The 18,240-nt window shown below is 46.5% G+C and overlaps 1 protein-coding gene across 3 annotated transcripts in view; it reads left to right on the top strand.

Moving 5' to 3' along the window:
* Positions 1-18,240, top strand: part of LOC117097610 (nodal modulator 1) — a 64,260-nt gene that overhangs the window by 22,719 nt on the left and 23,301 nt on the right. For all 3 annotated transcript variants that reach the window (XM_033235628.1, XM_033235627.1, XM_033235626.1), the window contains exons 10-18: positions 836-941; positions 1,125-1,275; positions 6,609-6,783; positions 8,180-8,321; positions 8,608-8,739; positions 10,135-10,271; positions 12,429-12,516; positions 16,374-16,437; positions 16,984-17,079. In XM_033235628.1, the coding sequence (XP_033091519.1) occupies positions 836-941; positions 1,125-1,275; positions 6,609-6,783; positions 8,180-8,321; positions 8,608-8,739; positions 10,135-10,271; positions 12,429-12,516; positions 16,374-16,437; positions 16,984-17,079 (1,091 nt within the window). The remainder of the gene's footprint in view (positions 1-835; positions 942-1,124; positions 1,276-6,608; positions 6,784-8,179; positions 8,322-8,607; positions 8,740-10,134; positions 10,272-12,428; positions 12,517-16,373; positions 16,438-16,983; positions 17,080-18,240) is intronic.

The raw sequence follows: 18,240 nt of genomic DNA, 5'->3' as shown, positions 1-18,240 counted from the left end.
AGGAGGGTGGTCTAGGTGGATTTCTTTTTTTTCTTTTCTTTTTTTTTTTTGAGACAGAGTCTTGCTGTGTCACACAGGCTGGAGCGATCTCAGCTCGCTGCAACCTCCGCCTCCCGAGTTCAAGTGATTCTCCTGCCTCAGCCTCCCAAGGAGCTGGGCTTACAGGCTCCTGCCACCACACCTGGCTAATTTTTGTTATTTTTAGTGGAGACAGTGCTTCACCATGTTGGCCAGGCTGGTCTTGAACTCTTGACCTCAAGTGATCCGCCTGCCTTGGCCTCCCAAAGTGCTGGGATTACAGGCATGAACCACTGCGCCCGGCCTAGGTGGATTTCATAAGGACCTGTGTTCAGGTTGTGGTGGAAAGAGAGGAGGGGCCATGTCAGACCTTGCAGAGGTGGAATCCGCAGGAGTAATGGATGCTGGAGGAGCAGGGAGGGGGCGTCCAAAGTGATGCTGGGGTGTGCCTGGGAGACTGGAGGAAGATGTGGTTCACCAAAATGGGGGCATCTGGAGGGGAGGAGAGGGCACAGGGTTAAGGGTGGAGGGCTTTTAGAAGCCTGAGTCAGTGACCTTTTAACTAGGAAAGTAAGTCTCTAGACCTTTTCTGTTCTGTTGTTTGACACTCAGCAGTGTGTTGGGAACAGAACAGAGAAGACAGATGTGGGTAAAGTGAGAGGGAGCCCGGCTGGCACACAGGACTGGGGGCCTGAGGGTTGGGAGTTGGGCGGCAGGAACAGACATGGTGGGCGATGGCCGGCACAGCAGAAGGAGGCTTCGTGGCTCTGGCACGGGAGCACCTTTCAGCACCTTCTTCCTGTTCTTTGTTTTCTAGCCCGTGTTCCATGTCATGGGATTCTCTGTCACTGGGAGGGTCTTGAACGGACCCGAAGGAGATGGTGTTCCAGAAGCAGTTGTCACCCTGAATAACCAAATCAAAGGTGGGCTGACATAGCAGCCCTGGGCTGCTGGCCAGCGCTCTTTCTGGACCACAGAGAGAAATGGAAAGGAACCGATGACTATATGAAAACATGGCAGCTTTTGGTCTCAAGTATTCTGGTGTACATGTAAGGATACGCAGTTGTTTTTGGCTTATCTTCTGTTTGTGTGTTTTTGTTTTACAGTTAAAACAAAAGCTGATGGCTCATTCCGCCTTGAGAACATAACCACAGGGACATACACCATCCACGCTCAGAAAGAGCACCTCTACTTTGAAACGGTCACCATCAAAATTGCACCGAACACACCTCAGCTGGCTGACATTATCGCAACAGGGTAAGCTTATTGTGTGGATTTGGAAGTGCCAGTGTTTATGCTGGCAGCCAATGTAAAACAAAATGACCTGTGATCTGTGTGTCTTTGCTGAGCTTAAGAACTTAAGAAAGATTAGTACTTTTGTTTTTTTTTTGAGAGACAGAGTCTTGCCCTGTTGCCCAGGCTGTAGTGCGGTGGTGCCATCTTGACTCACTGCAACCTCTGCCTCCCAGGTTCAAGCAATTCTCCTGCCTCAGCTTCCCAAGTAGCTTTGACTGCAGGCGTGCCCCACCACGCCCAGCTAATTTTTGTATTTTTTAGTAGAGACGGGGTTTCACTATATGTTGGCCAGGCTAGTCTCAAACTCCTAACCTCAGGCTATCCACCTGCTTCAGCCTCCCAAAGTGCTGGGATTACAGGTGTGAGCCACCGCACCCGGCCCAGAAAGATTAGTTCTAAATCTTACAAACTGAAGGTACTGACATGTTAGATGCTTAATGAAAAGTCCCTTGCTTCAAGTTCAAATGAGCTCGTGAAATTAAAAAATCTTTCATGTCTGACTCTCATGATCTTTCACAGGATCCCTTTTTGCTTAATCTTTGAAAATTTTAGAAGATGATATTGTTGGTTGAGAAAGCTTATTGGAAGATGCTTCAGGTCATTGGTGTAGTTCTTCCTGCTTGTAGTTACTCATTACACTAGAAGTACAGGCAGGGACATCCTGTGGTTGAATTCGTGTGGTTTTACCATCATCTGAAGCAAGATTGTGTGGTGCCAAGAACTCGGGCTTTGGGGTCAGATCCCACATCCACCTGCATGTCACCTGCAGAACAGCTTTAGACACAACAGGTGCTCCCAGAACAGTAGCTTAGAAGGAGAAGGCAGGGTCTACTTGGGAGAAGCGCGGCATGAGCAAAATCAGGCAGTCTCAAAGCAGCATGAGGTGGCTACGGATGTAAAGCTGCGTGCTGCCGGAGCAGAATGTCCTGGCAAGTGAAAGAGGTGATGAGGCCCACCCCATAGCACCTCCTCACACCCCACCAGGGCATAGGGGCTTTCTCCCACTGGGGCCAAGGGGCCACGAGCAGTTTTGAGCGTCAAGATAACAAGCTTTGATCATTGTTTTCAATAGGCCATTCTGAAAACAATGGCATGGGGGAGAGTGGCTTTGAAGCAGACAGGACTTGGGCACAGGAGGTCTGTAAGCAGAGGCGACAACGGCTTGCCTTGTAGGGAACTCAAGGACAGATTGGTGAGATACTTTAGGATGCCCAGCTTGAGAGCTGCGATGGCTGGGGACAGAAAGAGGAGCCAGTTAGGTGATGAGGTTCCGTTTTGGCCATGTTGGTCTAGGACCAGTAGGTGGAGCTCTTCAATAGGTGCTTGGATGGATGGTAAATCCTGAAGATTCGGCTGCAGGTGGCAGCCAGGACCACAAATATGTACAGGTAGAATTAGAAGAACAGTAGGTCAAAAGCAGAGTGCCAAGTGACCCAAGGGGGACCTAGGGAGCGTGAGGTCATAGGAGCTAAGAAAGCTAAGTTTGGGGTAGGAGGTAGTGTCCAACAGGGAGGTCCAGGGAGCTGAGCCCTGGTGAACAGTTTGCTGGCTTGATCACTGAGGAGGCCACGGTGACTCTTTTCTGTAGACAGATGAAGGTGGAGGTCAAGGAGTCCAGTGGTGAATGGGGGACGAGGAAGCAACTCACCCTCAGAAAGTAGTTCTTGGATTTAAGTCCTTCCCACCTTCCATAAACACTTTACGCAATTACTCTAGATGAGGCACTGAGAAATGCTTCGTACCTAATAATTAATCAAACTAGTGTTCCAGAGATGGGGCTTTCACCCTACCAGGGAGACAGACTGAAGACAAATACATCTGTGGCCAGGCTTGGTGCCTCACACCTGTAATCCATCCCAGCACTTTGGGAGGCAGAGGCGGGTGGATCGCTTGAGCCCAGGAGTTTGAGACCAGCCTGGGCAACTTGGCAAAACACCATCTCTACCAAAAATACAAAAATTAGCTAGTCTCATAACCTGGTCTAACAATAAATAAATAAAGAGATAAAAATTAACAAAATAACAAGATTTAAAAAAAGACAATACATTTGTGATGCTAAATTATGGCAGGTGTTGTGCAGGGAAGAGACCAGGGTGATACAAGAAGAGCTGATTTAGACTGGGAGCTCTGCAAGGCTCTCTGGGTTGCAGAGACCTTAGTAAAGACTGAAAGGTAGATAAAGAAGGACCTTGCCTAGCAGAGGAGCAGCATGCTCAGAGGCCTGCACAGGCTAGGAAGGACCTGAAAGGCAGTCTGTGCAGCTGGAGGAGGTGGGTGAGGTCAGGGAGCTCCGGGGCCTTGTAGCCGGGCTTTGGCGTTGGGCTTTGCTCCCTAATGCAGTGGAAACCCGTTAAGAGTTGTCAGTTGGTTGGCCAGGCGCGGTGGCTCACGCCTGTGATCCCAGCACTTTGGGAGGCTGAGGCAGGCGGATCACAAGGTCTGGAGTTCGAGACCAGCCTGGCCAGCATGGTGAAACCCGGTCTCTACTAAACAGACAAAAGGTTGGTGGGGCATGGTGGTGTGCACCTATAATCCCAGCAACTCGGGAGGCTGAGGCAGGAGAATTGCTTGAACCTGGGAGGCAGGGGTTGCAGTGAGCCGAGATTGTGCCATTGCACTCCAGCTTGGGCAACACAGTGAGACTCCGTCTCAAGAAAAAAAATAGTTGTCAGTTGGCAAGGGAGTGATAGGGATCGTGGTACTTTAAAAAGTTTGTTTTTCTTCCTGGCTGCTGTGTGGAGAATGGATTGGAGGAAAGCCATGGTGTGAATGGAGGGGACAGATACGAGGCGGTGGTGGTTGTCTGGAGGAGATATGGTGGTGGCTGGGCCCAGGCAACTGGCAGGCGAGGGAGCAAGGAGTAGATGGATGTGGTAGGTCATGTGGAGAACACACCCACAGGCCTGTGCTGTTGAGGTTTCAGGTTTTCTTATTTGAGCCACTGGGTAGATGGAGGAGGCGCTGTTCACGGAGATGGAGGAAATATATTTATTTTCTCCTTTAAAGCAGAGTATTTGGGTCAAAGCAAGAAAGATAGCATTTGTTGAACATTTTTGGAAAATCTCTTTTTTTTTGGCCAACATAGTACATTTGCCTTTTTAGCACACTGATACTTCTTACTATTTCTTTTCCTTTTTATTTTTTTTGAGACAGAGTCTCCATTGCCCGGGCTGGAGTACAAAGTGGCGCCATCTCAGCTCACTGCAGCCTCCGCCTCTCGGGTTCAAGCGATTCTCCCGCCCCAGCCTCCTGAGTAGCTGGGATTACAAGCACGTTCCACCACACCTGGCTAATTTTTACATTTTTTAGTAGAGATGGGGTTTTGCCATGTTGGCTAGGCTGGTCTCGAACTCCTGACCTTGAGTGACCTACCCTCCTTGACTTCTCAAAGTGCTGGAATTATAGGCTGAGCCATGGTGCCTAATCTTCCTTTAAAAAAAAAAACAAAAAAACTCAATTTACTTTAAAAACAAACTCTTTGGCTTCTGTCCAAATGACTGTGAAAATAGAGTTACCTCAATATCCACCAATATTACCTGTTTTTGTCCTTATAGATATTAAACGCTGTTGAAAGAATTTATTGATACAAATCAATTTTTAAGGGCTTCAGTATAACGGAACCTTTTTCTACCACCCTTTTGGTTTATTTTTCCAAACTAAACCGGTATGGATTTGAGGCTTAGGGGAAACAGGCACTTCTTTTTAAAAAGAATATGAGCTAAAACAGAGCTTATGATTCAAATATTTACAACTTACGGAGGCAAAGAGATTTGAGAGGAAGTAGACAAGGCGATGGGCCCCTAACAGGTCCACAAATCAAGAGAATATGAAAGGTCCTTGGGAATGATTGTGTCAGTGTTTGCTTCCCATCCTTTTATTCTGAAAGTTCACAGCAGGGGAATGTGAGAACCAAAACGCATATGCTAGGTCTGGGATTGGGACACTTTCAAGAATAAATATTTCAGGCTGCATGAGCCATACGGTCTCTAGGACAACAGCCGAGACAGACAATTTGTAAATGAATGGGTAGAGTGCAACAAAACTACATTTTTTGACACCACAATTTGCATTTCATATAATTTTTACATGTCGTGAAATATTATCTTCCTTTTGATTTTTTTTTTTAAATTTTAACCACTTAAGAGTGTAAAAAACTTTTTCTTGGCTTGCAATTTATACACAAACAGGAGGGGGCCCTGACTTGGTCCTTGGGTCGTAGTTTGTTGACCCATGCTGGAGATAGTGAACTCATAGAGCTGGGCAGTCCCTTCACTCTGAAGGAATGACTATTTTTTATGATTCCGAGATTTCACATACACAGTCTTCCACCATTCCATTGTGTTTTCCACTGTTTTTTGTTTGAGGCAGAGTGGTGGTTCCAACATTTAATGTATCCCAATTGTCAGAATCCAACATTCTTGATTATCTTTATGTCAGAAGTAACTAATTTTTATCTAAAACGATTCTTGAAGAGCCTTCAAAATGAACAGTTGAAAAGACAACTGTGACCCCCAGCTAGCATGTACTATTACACTTTAACGCGCCGTCTGCTTCAGAAATGAAGACCAGCACTCTAAGGATGATGGTCTTCGCAGAGGGACCTTTCATGTGTTTTTTGAGGGATGCCTTGCAACACCTTACTCCTTATTTAGAATCTCAAATCTGAGTCATTACCTTAATAGGGATTTTCCGTTATGAGTTACGTTTGTGGCTCCTACCTCCCAAGGAGTTCAATTTTAGCTCTGTATTTTTTAACTTAATTACCTTTTCTGTTCCAATAGCCCAGTTTGCTTTCATCCATGTATTATATATAATCACATGCAAGGAAGACGTCTTTGATCATCCTGCCTTATTTGATGGCCTGGTTAATGCCACAGTTTCTTAGGCAGCTTAGAGCTCTTGCTTTTAAGGGCTAGCCCACATTCTCAGTCCAAGGCCGCACCACTGTCAATGATCCAATTACCTGAAATGTTTTTATTATCTACAGATTTTCTTAAAATTGCCTCTGCAGTGGAGGATTGCCAGATGTCACCCAGAACGCACAAACAGCCCCACTACGGGCCCTTGTTCTGTAGAAAAAGGTCCAGTCTTCTTTCTGAAGGTTGCTTTTTAAAACCAGAATGAAGGTTGCTTTTTAAAACCAGAATCATCTGGAGTACATTCTGTATCTTCATGAAGATTAAACTATTCTCAGGAACAAGGGCTGGGAGAGGGCTGCATCTTTTTTGGTTGATAAGAGCCTTTCCTGTTATAATTGAGTCCTCATGCTGGAATGAATGGTCTTCTCTTTGCAGGTTTAGCGTCTGTGGTCAGATATCAATCATTCGCTTCCCTGACACCGTCAAGCAGATGAGTAAATACAAAGTTGTCCTGTCATCTCAAGACAAGGACAAGTCTTTGGTCACCGTGGAGACGGATGCTCATGGATCATTTTGTTTTAAAGCAAAACCAGGGACTTACAAAGTTCAGGTGCGATGCATTGTTTTAAATTTAAAATGTTTTGAGAAAAAGCAGTGATTTTTAAAGGGTTATTAGCTAGAATGGGGTTAGAGAAGGAGCATTCCGGTTTCCAACTTCTTGTTTCTAAGTCTTTACAATCCTGCACCAGTAGAGTAGAGCCAGATAGGCATCCAGCTACAAAATAATGCCATCTGTCTCTCTTTTTCCTAGTCTTGGTGTTTATTAGTATCAGGTTGCCAGTCACTCCTCTATCTTCAGGCTTCTGGCTGCTGTAGAATATCGATGAGTCCAAGAGAAGACCAAAAATGAACTCCACTAATGGCAGCTCAAAAATGGCCATAGTGTGTGGCTTCTGGGACCCCAGGCCAAAATGGAGCTTCCCATTTCCTGCTTTGCCCTGACTTCAAGATGGCTGGGCAGGGACCATGCGACCTACCCATTCAAGCAGGCCGAGAAGGGGGAGACGCTCTGGCCTATGGTCTCATCACCATGGTAAAGGCCCAAGCCACAGCTGGCCCAAGCAAGCAAGAGACAGAACAGAGCAGAGGTCAGCCCACCATGCCTTTCAGTGCAGTGGCCCTGCCCTTGGGGAGAGACTGTTTCTCTGGGCTCTTACCCATCAAATCAGCAGCTGCCCTTCCTCCCTGTGGAAGAGAAAGTAGCACAAAGGGAGAGGGCCAGGAAGGTTCCCTGTTAGACTCTGCTCTCCTCTAGGGCAGAGTGGGGCCCCTCCCTCTGTGGGAAACAGGGTAGGAGATTGCGTTCTCCCTGCTTCCACGGAACAGCATGGTGTGTGGGTTGACAGCTGCCTTTATTAGATGGTAGCTGGCTTCTTGTGAAGATGTCCACATTGACAAGCCTTTGGAAGCCCTTTCGGAAGCGTGATGGACTTTTCCAAGGAAGGGCCGTGTCATCTTTACTAGGGATGAAAGAGTTGGCCGCTGCTCCCTTCATCTGTTCCTCTTCTTAGCCCATGAAAGGCACACAGAACAATAGGAAGAAGAAAATGACTTAATTCTACCAAAGTGTCATCCACATAGTGTTGACAGGTTCAGAGCTTACGTTACAAGTGATCCGAAGCCGGGAAAAGGGACTGGGATGTAGTATGGTTTCTAGTATATAAGTGAGGCAGGTCAGCTTTGTGTGCCTGTGGAGAATTAGGCCAGATAGACTTTTGTTCATACACGTGGGTCTGTTGAGGCTAATTTCTCATCTGGGTAGAACTGTGTTTCCTTCACATGAGTTATTCATGGATTTGTTGTGACTGTAAAATCGGCCTGGAAATGAACTTTTGGCCTTCAAAATCTCTTTAGCTGTGGACCCAGATTAATGTTCCAGCGCCCTGCAGGTCAGGGGGAAGATTCCGCTGAATGCAGCCTCTAACATTCCATCTACGTTTCTGCAGGTGATGGTTCCTGAGGCAGAGACCAGAGCAGGGCTGACACTGAAACCACAGATGTTTCCTCTTACTGTGACCGACAGGCCCGTGATGGATGTGGCCTTTGTACAGTTCTTGGCATCAGTTTCTGGGAAAGTCTCTTGTTTGGGTAAGATATCACTGGAAAGTAAGAACACATAGTTTCAAAGAAGTCAGCAGGTAGGGGTGGGATTTGGGAAACTTTTCCTTTTGCCTTTGTTGTTTGCTGCTGATCACCTGCATGCGAGGGAGGCTTCTTGGGGTCAAGTGGACGTGTGTTAGTTTGAAAGAAGCCCTCCCGCCACTGCCTCTTAGGAGCTCAGCAGTAGCAAGAAGCTATTACACAGGGTTAGGATTCGAACCTGTGATGAAGCTTGTGAGGGGTCACATGGGGCCCTCCCGTCTTTTTCCTGCAGACACCTGTGGTGACCTGCTGGTGACTCTGCAGTCCCTGAGCCGCCAGGGTGAGAAGCGGAGCCTCCAGCTCTCCGGCAAGGTCAACTCCATGACTTTCACCTTTGACAACGTGCTCCCTGGAAAATACAAAAGTAAGAATTAGAATGCAACATCCTGTGGCCCTCCCACACTTCCCGTCTTTGTAAACTTTCTAAAACCCAGGTCTCAAATTGTATCACAACCATGTACCTTTCCTTGTTTAAGTCTTCTCTGCCTCATGACTTTGACTGCATTATTTAGCGTTGGACAAGCATGGAGGAGTCCAGGCCCTGAGCTAACCGCCACCTTGTCTGCACAGCCCACTGGCTGCTTCTGTTAAGGGAGGGTGCTCGATGTACAGCATTTTATTTCTAAAGGCCAGAAAAAGGAAGTGTGAAATGGCTCCACTGATGTGTTCTACTAACTTAGCACCAGTACTGGTGCTGAGTACTGACCATGGCAAAGTACTTGACCTCCCCGAAACTCAGTTTTCCCATCTGTAAAATAGACATAATAGAACTTTTCTGCAGAATACAAGACTAAAGTTAAGTTTATAAAGCCCGTTGTACAGAGAGCCGGCTAAGTAGCTGGTGCCTACAAATGTTACTTCCCTTTTCCTTGCCCTTCTCAACCACTTCTTGCCTGTATTTCTGCTTTTTCAGAAATCAACTTGGAGCTGCTGGCAGTGGATAGCTTATAAAACAGACTGCTTTTTCTGAAATTATATTAATATTTTCTGTTATGGCAGGGCTTGGCAGACTCCAAAAACTGCCTATTTTTATAAGCGTAGTTTCCTTAGAACACAGCCTTGCCCGTTTGTTTGTGGATTCTCTATGGCTGCTCCTGTGTAACAGCGGCCAAGTCAAGTGGTTGAGACCGACAAAGCATGTGGCCTGCAAAGCAGAAAAGAGTTACAGAAACAGTTTGTGGATCCCTGAATACCTTATTGTAGCCTGATCTTACAGGCCACATTGGATTTCTTTCTTGATGTAATGGACATTGGTTCCAGTTTTTCTTTTTCTTTTTGAAATTTAGCCTTGCTCTGTCACCCAGGATGGAGTGCAGTGGCGCGACCTTGGCTTACCGCAACCTCTCCGCCTTCTGGGTGCAGGAGATTCTCTTGCCTCAGCCTCCCGAGTAGCTGGGATTACAGGTGTGCACCACCATACCTGGATAATTTTTGTATTTTTAGTAGAGATGGGGTTTTGCTATGTTGGTCAGGCTGGTCTTGAACTCCTGGCCTCAAGCCATCCACTTGCCTTGGCCTCCCAAAGTACTGGAATTATAGATGTGAGCCACCACACTCGGTTCCGGGCTTTCTTTAGCAGTAATTTATTCCAAATACTGCTAGTTATAAATATATATATATATGTGTATATTTCTATCTTTATGTCTACATACACACCGCTTTTTAAAATTAGTTAATTCATGATCATCGTTTCTGGTGGTGTGCAGGGAGGTGGTGTGCTCGATGCCCATGTGTCTGTTTTGGGTGTTTGCTTTTGCAGTAAGCATCATGCATGAGGATTGGTGCTGGAAGAACAAGAGCCTGGAGGTGGAAGTGCTGGAGGATGACGTGTCTGCAGTTGAGTTCAGGCAGACGGGCTACATGCTGAGATGTTCCTTGTCTCACGCCATCACTCTGGTATGTACGACTTACGGAGTCTCTTATTTGGAAAAACGCTCGCCTTGTGGATATCAAGAAAGCCTAACATGCCAGGAATATTGTAAACGTAGTCAAGTCAGATTTCCTTTTCTGCTTCTCCACTCGCCCACCTCTTATGCAAGGCATAAGCGGGAAGCATTTATAATCTCTCAGTGGAAGGACCCCTGTATTTAGGGGACTTCCTTGTCCTGGCCACACATTAAATGTGACTGGTGATTCGGGGTGGCCTTTGGTATAGTACAGAGCATGCTGGCTTTATATTATTAGTAATAATAGGTTTGGGTAAATTCATTTACTTCGTCTCAGCCTCAGTTTTCACCGAAAATTGAGATCTTAATACCTACTTCTCAGGGTTATGGCAGGGCTTAAGTGACCCTCTTAGGTATCAAAGTGTCCTTGGTGTACACTGCTCTTGTTTATTTAGATGCTGCCAAGTGAGTTTCTCTGATATATATATTTGTGTTTTCTTTTGAGATGGAGTCTCGCTCTGTTGCCCAGGCTGAGTGCAGTGACACGATCTCGGCTCACTGAAACCTCTGCCTCCTGGGTTCAAGCGATTCTCCTGCCTCAGCCTCCCGAATAGCTGGGACTACAGGTGCGTGCCATCATGCCCAGCTAATTTTTTTTTTTTGTATTTTTAGTAGAGACAGAGTTTCACCATGTTGGCCAGGCTGGTCTTGAACTCTTGACCTTAGGGGATCCACCCGCCTTGGCCTCCCAGAGTGCTGGGATTACAGGTGTGAGCCACTGTGCCTCACCTTCTCTGGTATATTTATTCCAGCACAGAGGATGGAGCTGTAAACAGGATCTTAGTCTCTTGTTGACTGTTGTCTCTGTGACCTGAAAGGCAGTGTGACATGGGCTTCAGGAGCACCTATGTTGATCCCGTCATGAATTTTCTATAATGTTTTGATGTCGAGCAGTGGCAGATGTCATTGTCAGCTCTTAGTTTGTCTGTAGAGAAACTAGAAGAATTGAAACTGGTGTTTCATGTACCAGCTTCCTCCCCTAACTGCTTAATTATAAAAACTCGACAGGCTGATTTGTATAGGAGATAAATATCCGGTTCATAATAAGTTTTAGATATTTAGGAAACGTTTCCCTTCCAGCAGTGGAGTGAATTTCCAACTCCCTTGTAATAAGACCTTTTCTTTTCTTTTTTTTTTTTTTGAGACGGAGTCTCGCTCTATCACCAAGGCTGGAGTGCAGTGGCACAGTCTCCACTCACTGCAAACTCCACCTCCCAGGTTCAAGCCATTCTCCTGCCTCAGCCTCCCATATAGCTGGGACTACAGGTGCCCGCCACTGCGCCTGGCTAATTTTTGTATTTTTTTTTTTTTTTTTTTTAGTAGAGACGGGGTTTCACCGTGTTAGCCAGGATGGTCTCGATCTTTTGACCTCGTCATCCGCCCGTCTCGGCCTCCCAAAGTGCTGGGATTACAGGCGTGAGCCACCATGCCCGGCGATCTTTTTTTTTTTTTTTCTTTTTTTTTTTTTTTGACACTTCCTTAACCTTTTCTTTATCTCCTCCCACTCTCCCGTCACTCGCCAGGCCCCAGCCACAGTGGTCCTCTCCAGTCCCACACCAAGCTCACTCCCTCCTCGGGGCCTTTGCACACACTCTCCTCTCTGCCTGGAATGCTGTGTCTTCTCCAGAAACACGTGTCATTGGTTTTTCCTTCTCATACAGGCTGTAGCCCATGTTCAGGAGAGATGTGCCCTGAGACCAGCGTGCTAAAGACCCCTAGGCAGGGATTGTTCTTTTCTTGCTTGCTTGTTTATTTTCACAGCTTCTTTACTGACCAGCTGAGATCACTAATTTATTTGTTGACGCATTGATTTTGTCTTCTTGTATTAGAACATAAGCCCCATGAGAGCAGGAGCCATGGTCATGCCTCCCAAGGCCCAGCCTTGTGTCTGTCACATAGCAGGCGCTCAATAAATATTAGTTGATTGAATGAAAAATAGCACACTTTCGTTGGAAGTTTTGGGAGGTTTTTAATTTTCCTGTGGCCCCCAACTGCTCTAATGATTAATGGGCAAAACAGATGACTGATTTGGAAAGAGAAATATTATTAATCATCTTGGTGTCTCCATCTCTCCCAGTAAGTCATTGTATTGGCTTTGCTCCCTTAGGAATTTTATCAGGATGGAAATGGACGTGAGAATGTGGGGATTTATAACCTCTCCAAAGGAGTCAACCGATTCTGCCTGTCCAAGCCTGGTAAGTTTGGAAGGATGGACGTGCCATGAATTAGAAAAATGGAAAGGCACCAGAGGATGGTTTTGAAGGCAGTTTTTTCTATCTTGGTTCTGTTTGCATCAAGCTTTCAATTTCAGTGTGTTCAACCTGCTCTTGTGTTTCTGTCTCTCTTGGGTTTGAGTTGGGTAGAGACCACTGGGCCCTTCACCTCCAAACATATACCATTGGCCAATGACCTCTCTTTATAGTGCTGTTTTAAAATTTGCATCATTTCCCACTTGGCTTAAAATCTTTCAGTGGCTTCTGTCTCTTTCTCGTTCTTTTTTTTTTTTTCTTTTTCTTTTTTTTTTGAGATGGAGTCTCGCTCTGTCACCCAGGCTGGAGTGCAGTGGCTCGATCTCGGCTCACTGCAGCCTCTGCCTCCTGGGTTCAAGCAATTCTCCTGCCTCAGCCTCTCGAGTAGCTGGGATTACAGGTGCCCGCCACCACGTCCAGCTAATTTTTGTATTTTTAGTAGAGATGGGTTTCACCACTTGTCCAGGCTGGTCTCAAACTCCTGACATCAAGTGATCCACCCACCTCGGCCTCCCAAAGTGCTGGGATTACAGGTGTGAGCCACTGTACCCAGCCCTCTCTCTCTTTTATAATAGCTTTTTTTGGAGACAGAATTTGCACATCATAAAACTCACCTATTTAAGATGTACAATAAAATGATTTGCAGTAAATTTACCACGTTGCACAACTATGGCCAGAATGCAGTTTTAGACCTGTTCGTCACCCACAGCGTAAGATCCTCTGTGCCTGTTGACAGTTAATCCCTGTTTTTCAGCCATGGCCAGCCACTGATCTATTTTCTGTCCTCATGGATTGGCTTTTTTTGGACGTTTATCATACGATGCTGGTATTTTGTCTGGCTGCTTTTATTTAACATGTTTTTGAAGTTTATCTGTATCATAGCACACATATCAGTAGTTTGTTCCGTTACATTGCTGCATAGTATTCCGGTGTGTGGTTATATCACATTTTGTGTATCCATTTACCAGTTGGTGGATATTTGAGTAGTTTCCAGGTTGGCGCTGTTATGACTAATGTTATGGACATTCTTGTACAAGTCTTTGTGTCCATATGTTTTCATTTTTCTTGTTTCGATACCTAGGAATGGAATTGCTGCATTGTGTGATAAATTTATGTTTAATCTTTTAAGAAACTGTCAAATTGTTTTCCACAGAGGCTGTGTCATTTGATATTCACACCAGCAATGCATCAGGGTTCCTCTTTCTTCACCTCCTTCACCTATTTTATTATAGCCATCCTGGTGGATGTGAAGTCGTGTCTCATTGTGTATTTACAAACCTTAAGCTAGACACAGAGTGCTGATTGGTGTATTTCCAATCCTTGAGCTAGACACAGAGTCACAGAGTGCTAGTCCTCCAAGTCTCCACTAGGTTAGCTAGATACAGAGTACCAATTGGTATATTCACAAACCCTAAGCTAGACACAGAGTGCTGATTGGTGCATTTACAAACCCTGAGCTAGATACAGAGTGCTGATTGGTGCACATACAATCCTCCGACTAGATCTAAAAGTTCTCCAAGTCCCCATCCCGTTCAGGAGCCCAGCTAGTTTCACCCAGTGGATCTTGCACCTGGGCTGCAGGCGGAGCTGCCCGCCAGTCCCCAGCCGTACCTGCACTCCTCAGCCCTTGGGCTGTCCGTGGGATCAGGCGCCACGGAGCAGTGGGCGGCGCTCCTTGAGGAGGATCAGGCCGCGCGGGAGGCCCCCGCAGGGGTAGGAGCTCAGACGTGGCGGGCTGCAGGTCTTGAGCCTTGCCCCGCCCCGCCGGGAGGCAGCTAAACCCAGCAAGAATTTGAGTGCCACACCCGGGCCAGCAGCTACGGAAAGCCCCTCACTGCCCTGGGCCTGCGGCGCCGGCTGGCTGCTCCGTGTGCGGGGCCCGCAGAGCCAGTGCTCGCGCCCATGCCCGCCGGAACTCACACTGGCCTGGGAGCACGGCGCGCAGCCCCAGTTCCCACCCGCACCTCTCCCTCCACACCTCCCCGCAAGTGGAGGAAGGCGGATTCTGCCTCAGCCAGCCCAGAGAGGGGCTCCCACGATGCTATGGCCGGCTGAAGGGCTGCTTAAGTGCCGCCAGAGTGGACGCTGAGGCCGAGGAGGCGCTGAGAGTGAGGGGTGCTAGCACACTGTCACCTCTCAGTTTTGTTTTGCGTTTTCCTAATGAATAATTAAGTGGCTCCTTCTTTTGGTTCCCAAGATAAAATACAAAGTCCTTAACCTGACCTTAGCTCCTGTGTAACCCAGCCCTGTCTGCCACTCTCTCTACTCCAGTCACTCTGGCCTGCCGGGTGTCAGTTCAGCTGCCTTTGGCTACATGTAACAAAATTCATACAGGAGTGCCATCAGCAAGTGGTAGTTTATTTGGCTCAATAAAGAAATGTGGCAGTGTGTAGCTGCCAGCATGGGTTCAGCAGCTGGTAGATGTTAGAGGTGTGGTGTCTTTGTGATTCTTTAGGCCTTTCCCTTGTATTTTCTGCCTTACATTTTCACGACGGCTAGGGTTAGAAAGCTTATGGTTTAAAGGAGGAAATCAAGGAGGGGGCAGACAAAGATTTCCTTGTGCCCCCTCCTCCAGTAAGCTACTTGTCTGTATTACTGGCCAGAACCATGTCACATGGTTACTTCTAGCTGCAAGGGAGGCTGGGAGAGTTGGATGTGCTGCCCGAGGCTGAGCATGTTGCCACCCTCAACATAACCAGGATTTGTTCTCAAGGCAGGAAGGATGCCTGTCGAGGAAACAGTGGGCCAGCCTGTGAGGCAGATCCTATTCTCTGTGGACGTGTCCTCCTGCCCGTCTTGTCTGGGGCCTTCTTACCCATCAGTTCAGAATTGCTTCCCTGGGGGAGGATAGCCTCCAGGACCACTTAGGCCTGCCTCCTATGCTCTTGCTGTCAGCACTCACTTCTGCCTCCTTCTTGCATGTGCCACAATTGATATGTTTGTGACTGTCAAATGCCCCCCTCTCTCTGTGGATGGTAAACTCCATGAAGACAGGGACCACTGCTCTGTCATCTCCCACTGTGTACCCGTATCTAGCACCATACCTGGCCAGGAAGAGGTGCTCTGTTGATATTTGTTCGATGAAAGACCAAACAAAAGGAACACAGAAACCTGATTTTTTTTTTTTTTTTTTTTATGGTAACTACTCTGGGGCTTGTTGAGTGCAATGAAAACAGCAGGGTGGTTTTAGCTAATTTCAGGTTTTTGTAGGAAGTGTGGCCAAAATATTGGTTAATAATGATTTGGGGGAAATACGTTGTTATTCCTTGTATCTTCCTGAAATTGACTGTGTTCCTCTGGCAAGTGATAAAATGTACCCTGCTCGGAATGTCCTCCCACATAGACTCATACTTTTCTGGGGCTTCCCTTACTCCTACCTCCTTTTTTAGGAATAGCTATAGGAAGAAATTGAGGCTGTGGTTATCTCTTGGATCCTTAATGGAATCTTTTAGGTAGAAAATTATCCTCAGTCCAATTTGCAGTAGAAATGTACTTTCTGTTCCTTCTGGTGCATGGGTCCGTTCCCTTAGTCTGTGCAGATTTAACTACTGTGAGTTGTTACATTGTGGAAAATGAAAACCGTGTGCCTGTGATTGGGCCTTTGCATGGATTGGGTCATTGGTAAGAAGCCTTCATAGGCAGTGAAAACGATGCCTGCCCAGTATTTCTGATCCCATTATTGCAGATCTGCGATACGTTTGAGTTTTCACATGCAAAGAGCTGCCACTCTATTTCAGATGTCGGAATTGCTCAGTGTAATAGATGCCATTCTCTGAAAATTACTTTTGATTTCCTGTCTGTAGGTGTGTACAAAGTGACCCCTCGCTCCTGCCACCGGTTTGAGCAAGCGTTCTACACCTATGACACGTAAGCCTGGAAATTGAATGCTTTGTGGTGTTTGTGTACATTCCATGGAGGATTCTTCATTTACTTCAGAGAACAGAAAGAGTTTTTAATTTTTTTATGAAAGAGGCAAGGTTAGGCCTTCAACAGAATTTCTAGATAAGAATTTTAAGACACTTGGATTGGTTACTGAGGAACCAGGGATAGGATCCGTTTCCCAAGAATTCTGTAACCCCAGGATAGAGGACTGTGTTTTTGAAGTGGCTTAAACAGAAGCATTGTCAAATCTCCCAGCCCTCACTGATGAGCATCTGTCAAACTCAAGTCTACCATTTTTATATTTTTACAGATGTGTGTGGGTTTCACTGGGAATTGGAAGTGGAAAATTTTGGAGTGGAGAATTAGTTTACTCTTTAAAATACTTCTCTGGATATCCAGAGTTATTTTACCCCAGTCTAAGAGCAATTTTCTTTTGTATATTTAGGGTGAGGAAGGATGCCCAAAAAGGGTATTGCTGATGATCTTCCGAGAATGAGCGGGTTCTAGTGTTGCCTCTCCTTTGATTTGTAGGTCTTCACCTAGTATCTTGACATTGACAGCCATTCGCCACCATGTCCTTGGAACTATCACCACCGACAAAATGATGGATGTCACTGTGACTATCAAGTAAGACAAGCATTCTGCGGTGGGCTGAGAGTGGCAGGGGAGGGTGTGGATGAGGCCTAAGGAGTCTCTAAGAGACTCTCTGGAAATTAGTTTTGATTTCTTATCTCTAGACATATATACAAATGGCCTTCCCTCTCTTATAGGACATTGCTGTCAATTCCCAGCGTGCTTGCTTCTTTCTTTTCTGACTGAGAAATCACCAGTGGGCGAGGAAGTGCGTTGTGACAGCCTGTTTCATTGTCTTCAGTTTCTCTTTGAACTTTTTGTACTTCTCGTCTTTGCTAAGGAAAAAAAATCTGCGGTTTGTGCATTGTATTTCAAGTGTTTTAGCAAATTCAAAAAAAAATTGCCTATTTTTCTTTAGACTTTTGCTTGAAGGCTTGGGAAATAGAGATGGCACCTGGTATAAGAAGGGTCATGAGAGAGGAAGTATTTGAAAGGCAAGTCCCTCACCGAGGGTCACGTTCATGTGAATGTCGCCTTTCAGGGAATTTTTTGCAGTGTGGTGAGGTACCTGTGACACCCCCATTTTCTTGAGAAATGAAAGAGTTTTGGCAACATGACCCCCTCTGTCAAGTAGAATGGGAATTGGAGTCACTGTCTCCCCCGCTGCCCGTGGTTGAAGTCGCCTTTCCAGCTATGTTTCCATGTTTCTGTCCGCCATCTGTTTATCCATCCATCATCCCTGCAGAGCACATGATGACTGAATAACTTGAGAGTCTTCGGTGTTGAGGCACTGGGCTTATGAGGCCACAGCCCCTACACTCATGGGATTGACGGTCTCCTCGGGGAACAGTGGTCAGAGACTCACATGCAGAACTGTAAAATGACAGCTATGCTGAGTGCTTTGAGCTTGACCTTGGGGGCATGCAGGACAGGTAGGCTGCTGGGGGCCAGGACGTATTAAGGTCCTTAGTCTTTGTCCCATGATGCAATTGACGTGTTTTACGTAGAGGGATGATTTTTCTTCCTGAAAGGTCCCCCTATCGGCTGAGTGGAGAACAGACAGAAGAGGCCTGAGAGTGGGAGGTGGTGGAGGCAGGGAGAGGTGATGGGGGCCCCAGACTGGTGACTGCAGAGGTGGAGAGCGACGGACTGGTCAGAGAGTCGTTGACAGACTGAGTTGATGAGACATGGCGCAAAAGTGACCGCTGGGTCAGG

The sequence above is a fragment of the Trachypithecus francoisi genome, unplaced genomic scaffold (assembly GCF_009764315.1).
Source record: "Trachypithecus francoisi isolate TF-2019V2 unplaced genomic scaffold, Tfra_2.0 Lachesis_group15, whole genome shotgun sequence".
NCBI lineage: Eukaryota > Metazoa > Chordata > Mammalia > Primates > Cercopithecidae > Trachypithecus > Trachypithecus francoisi.
Note: the sequence above shows the minus strand (reverse complement) of the source record. Positions and strands in the feature narration are given on the sequence as shown.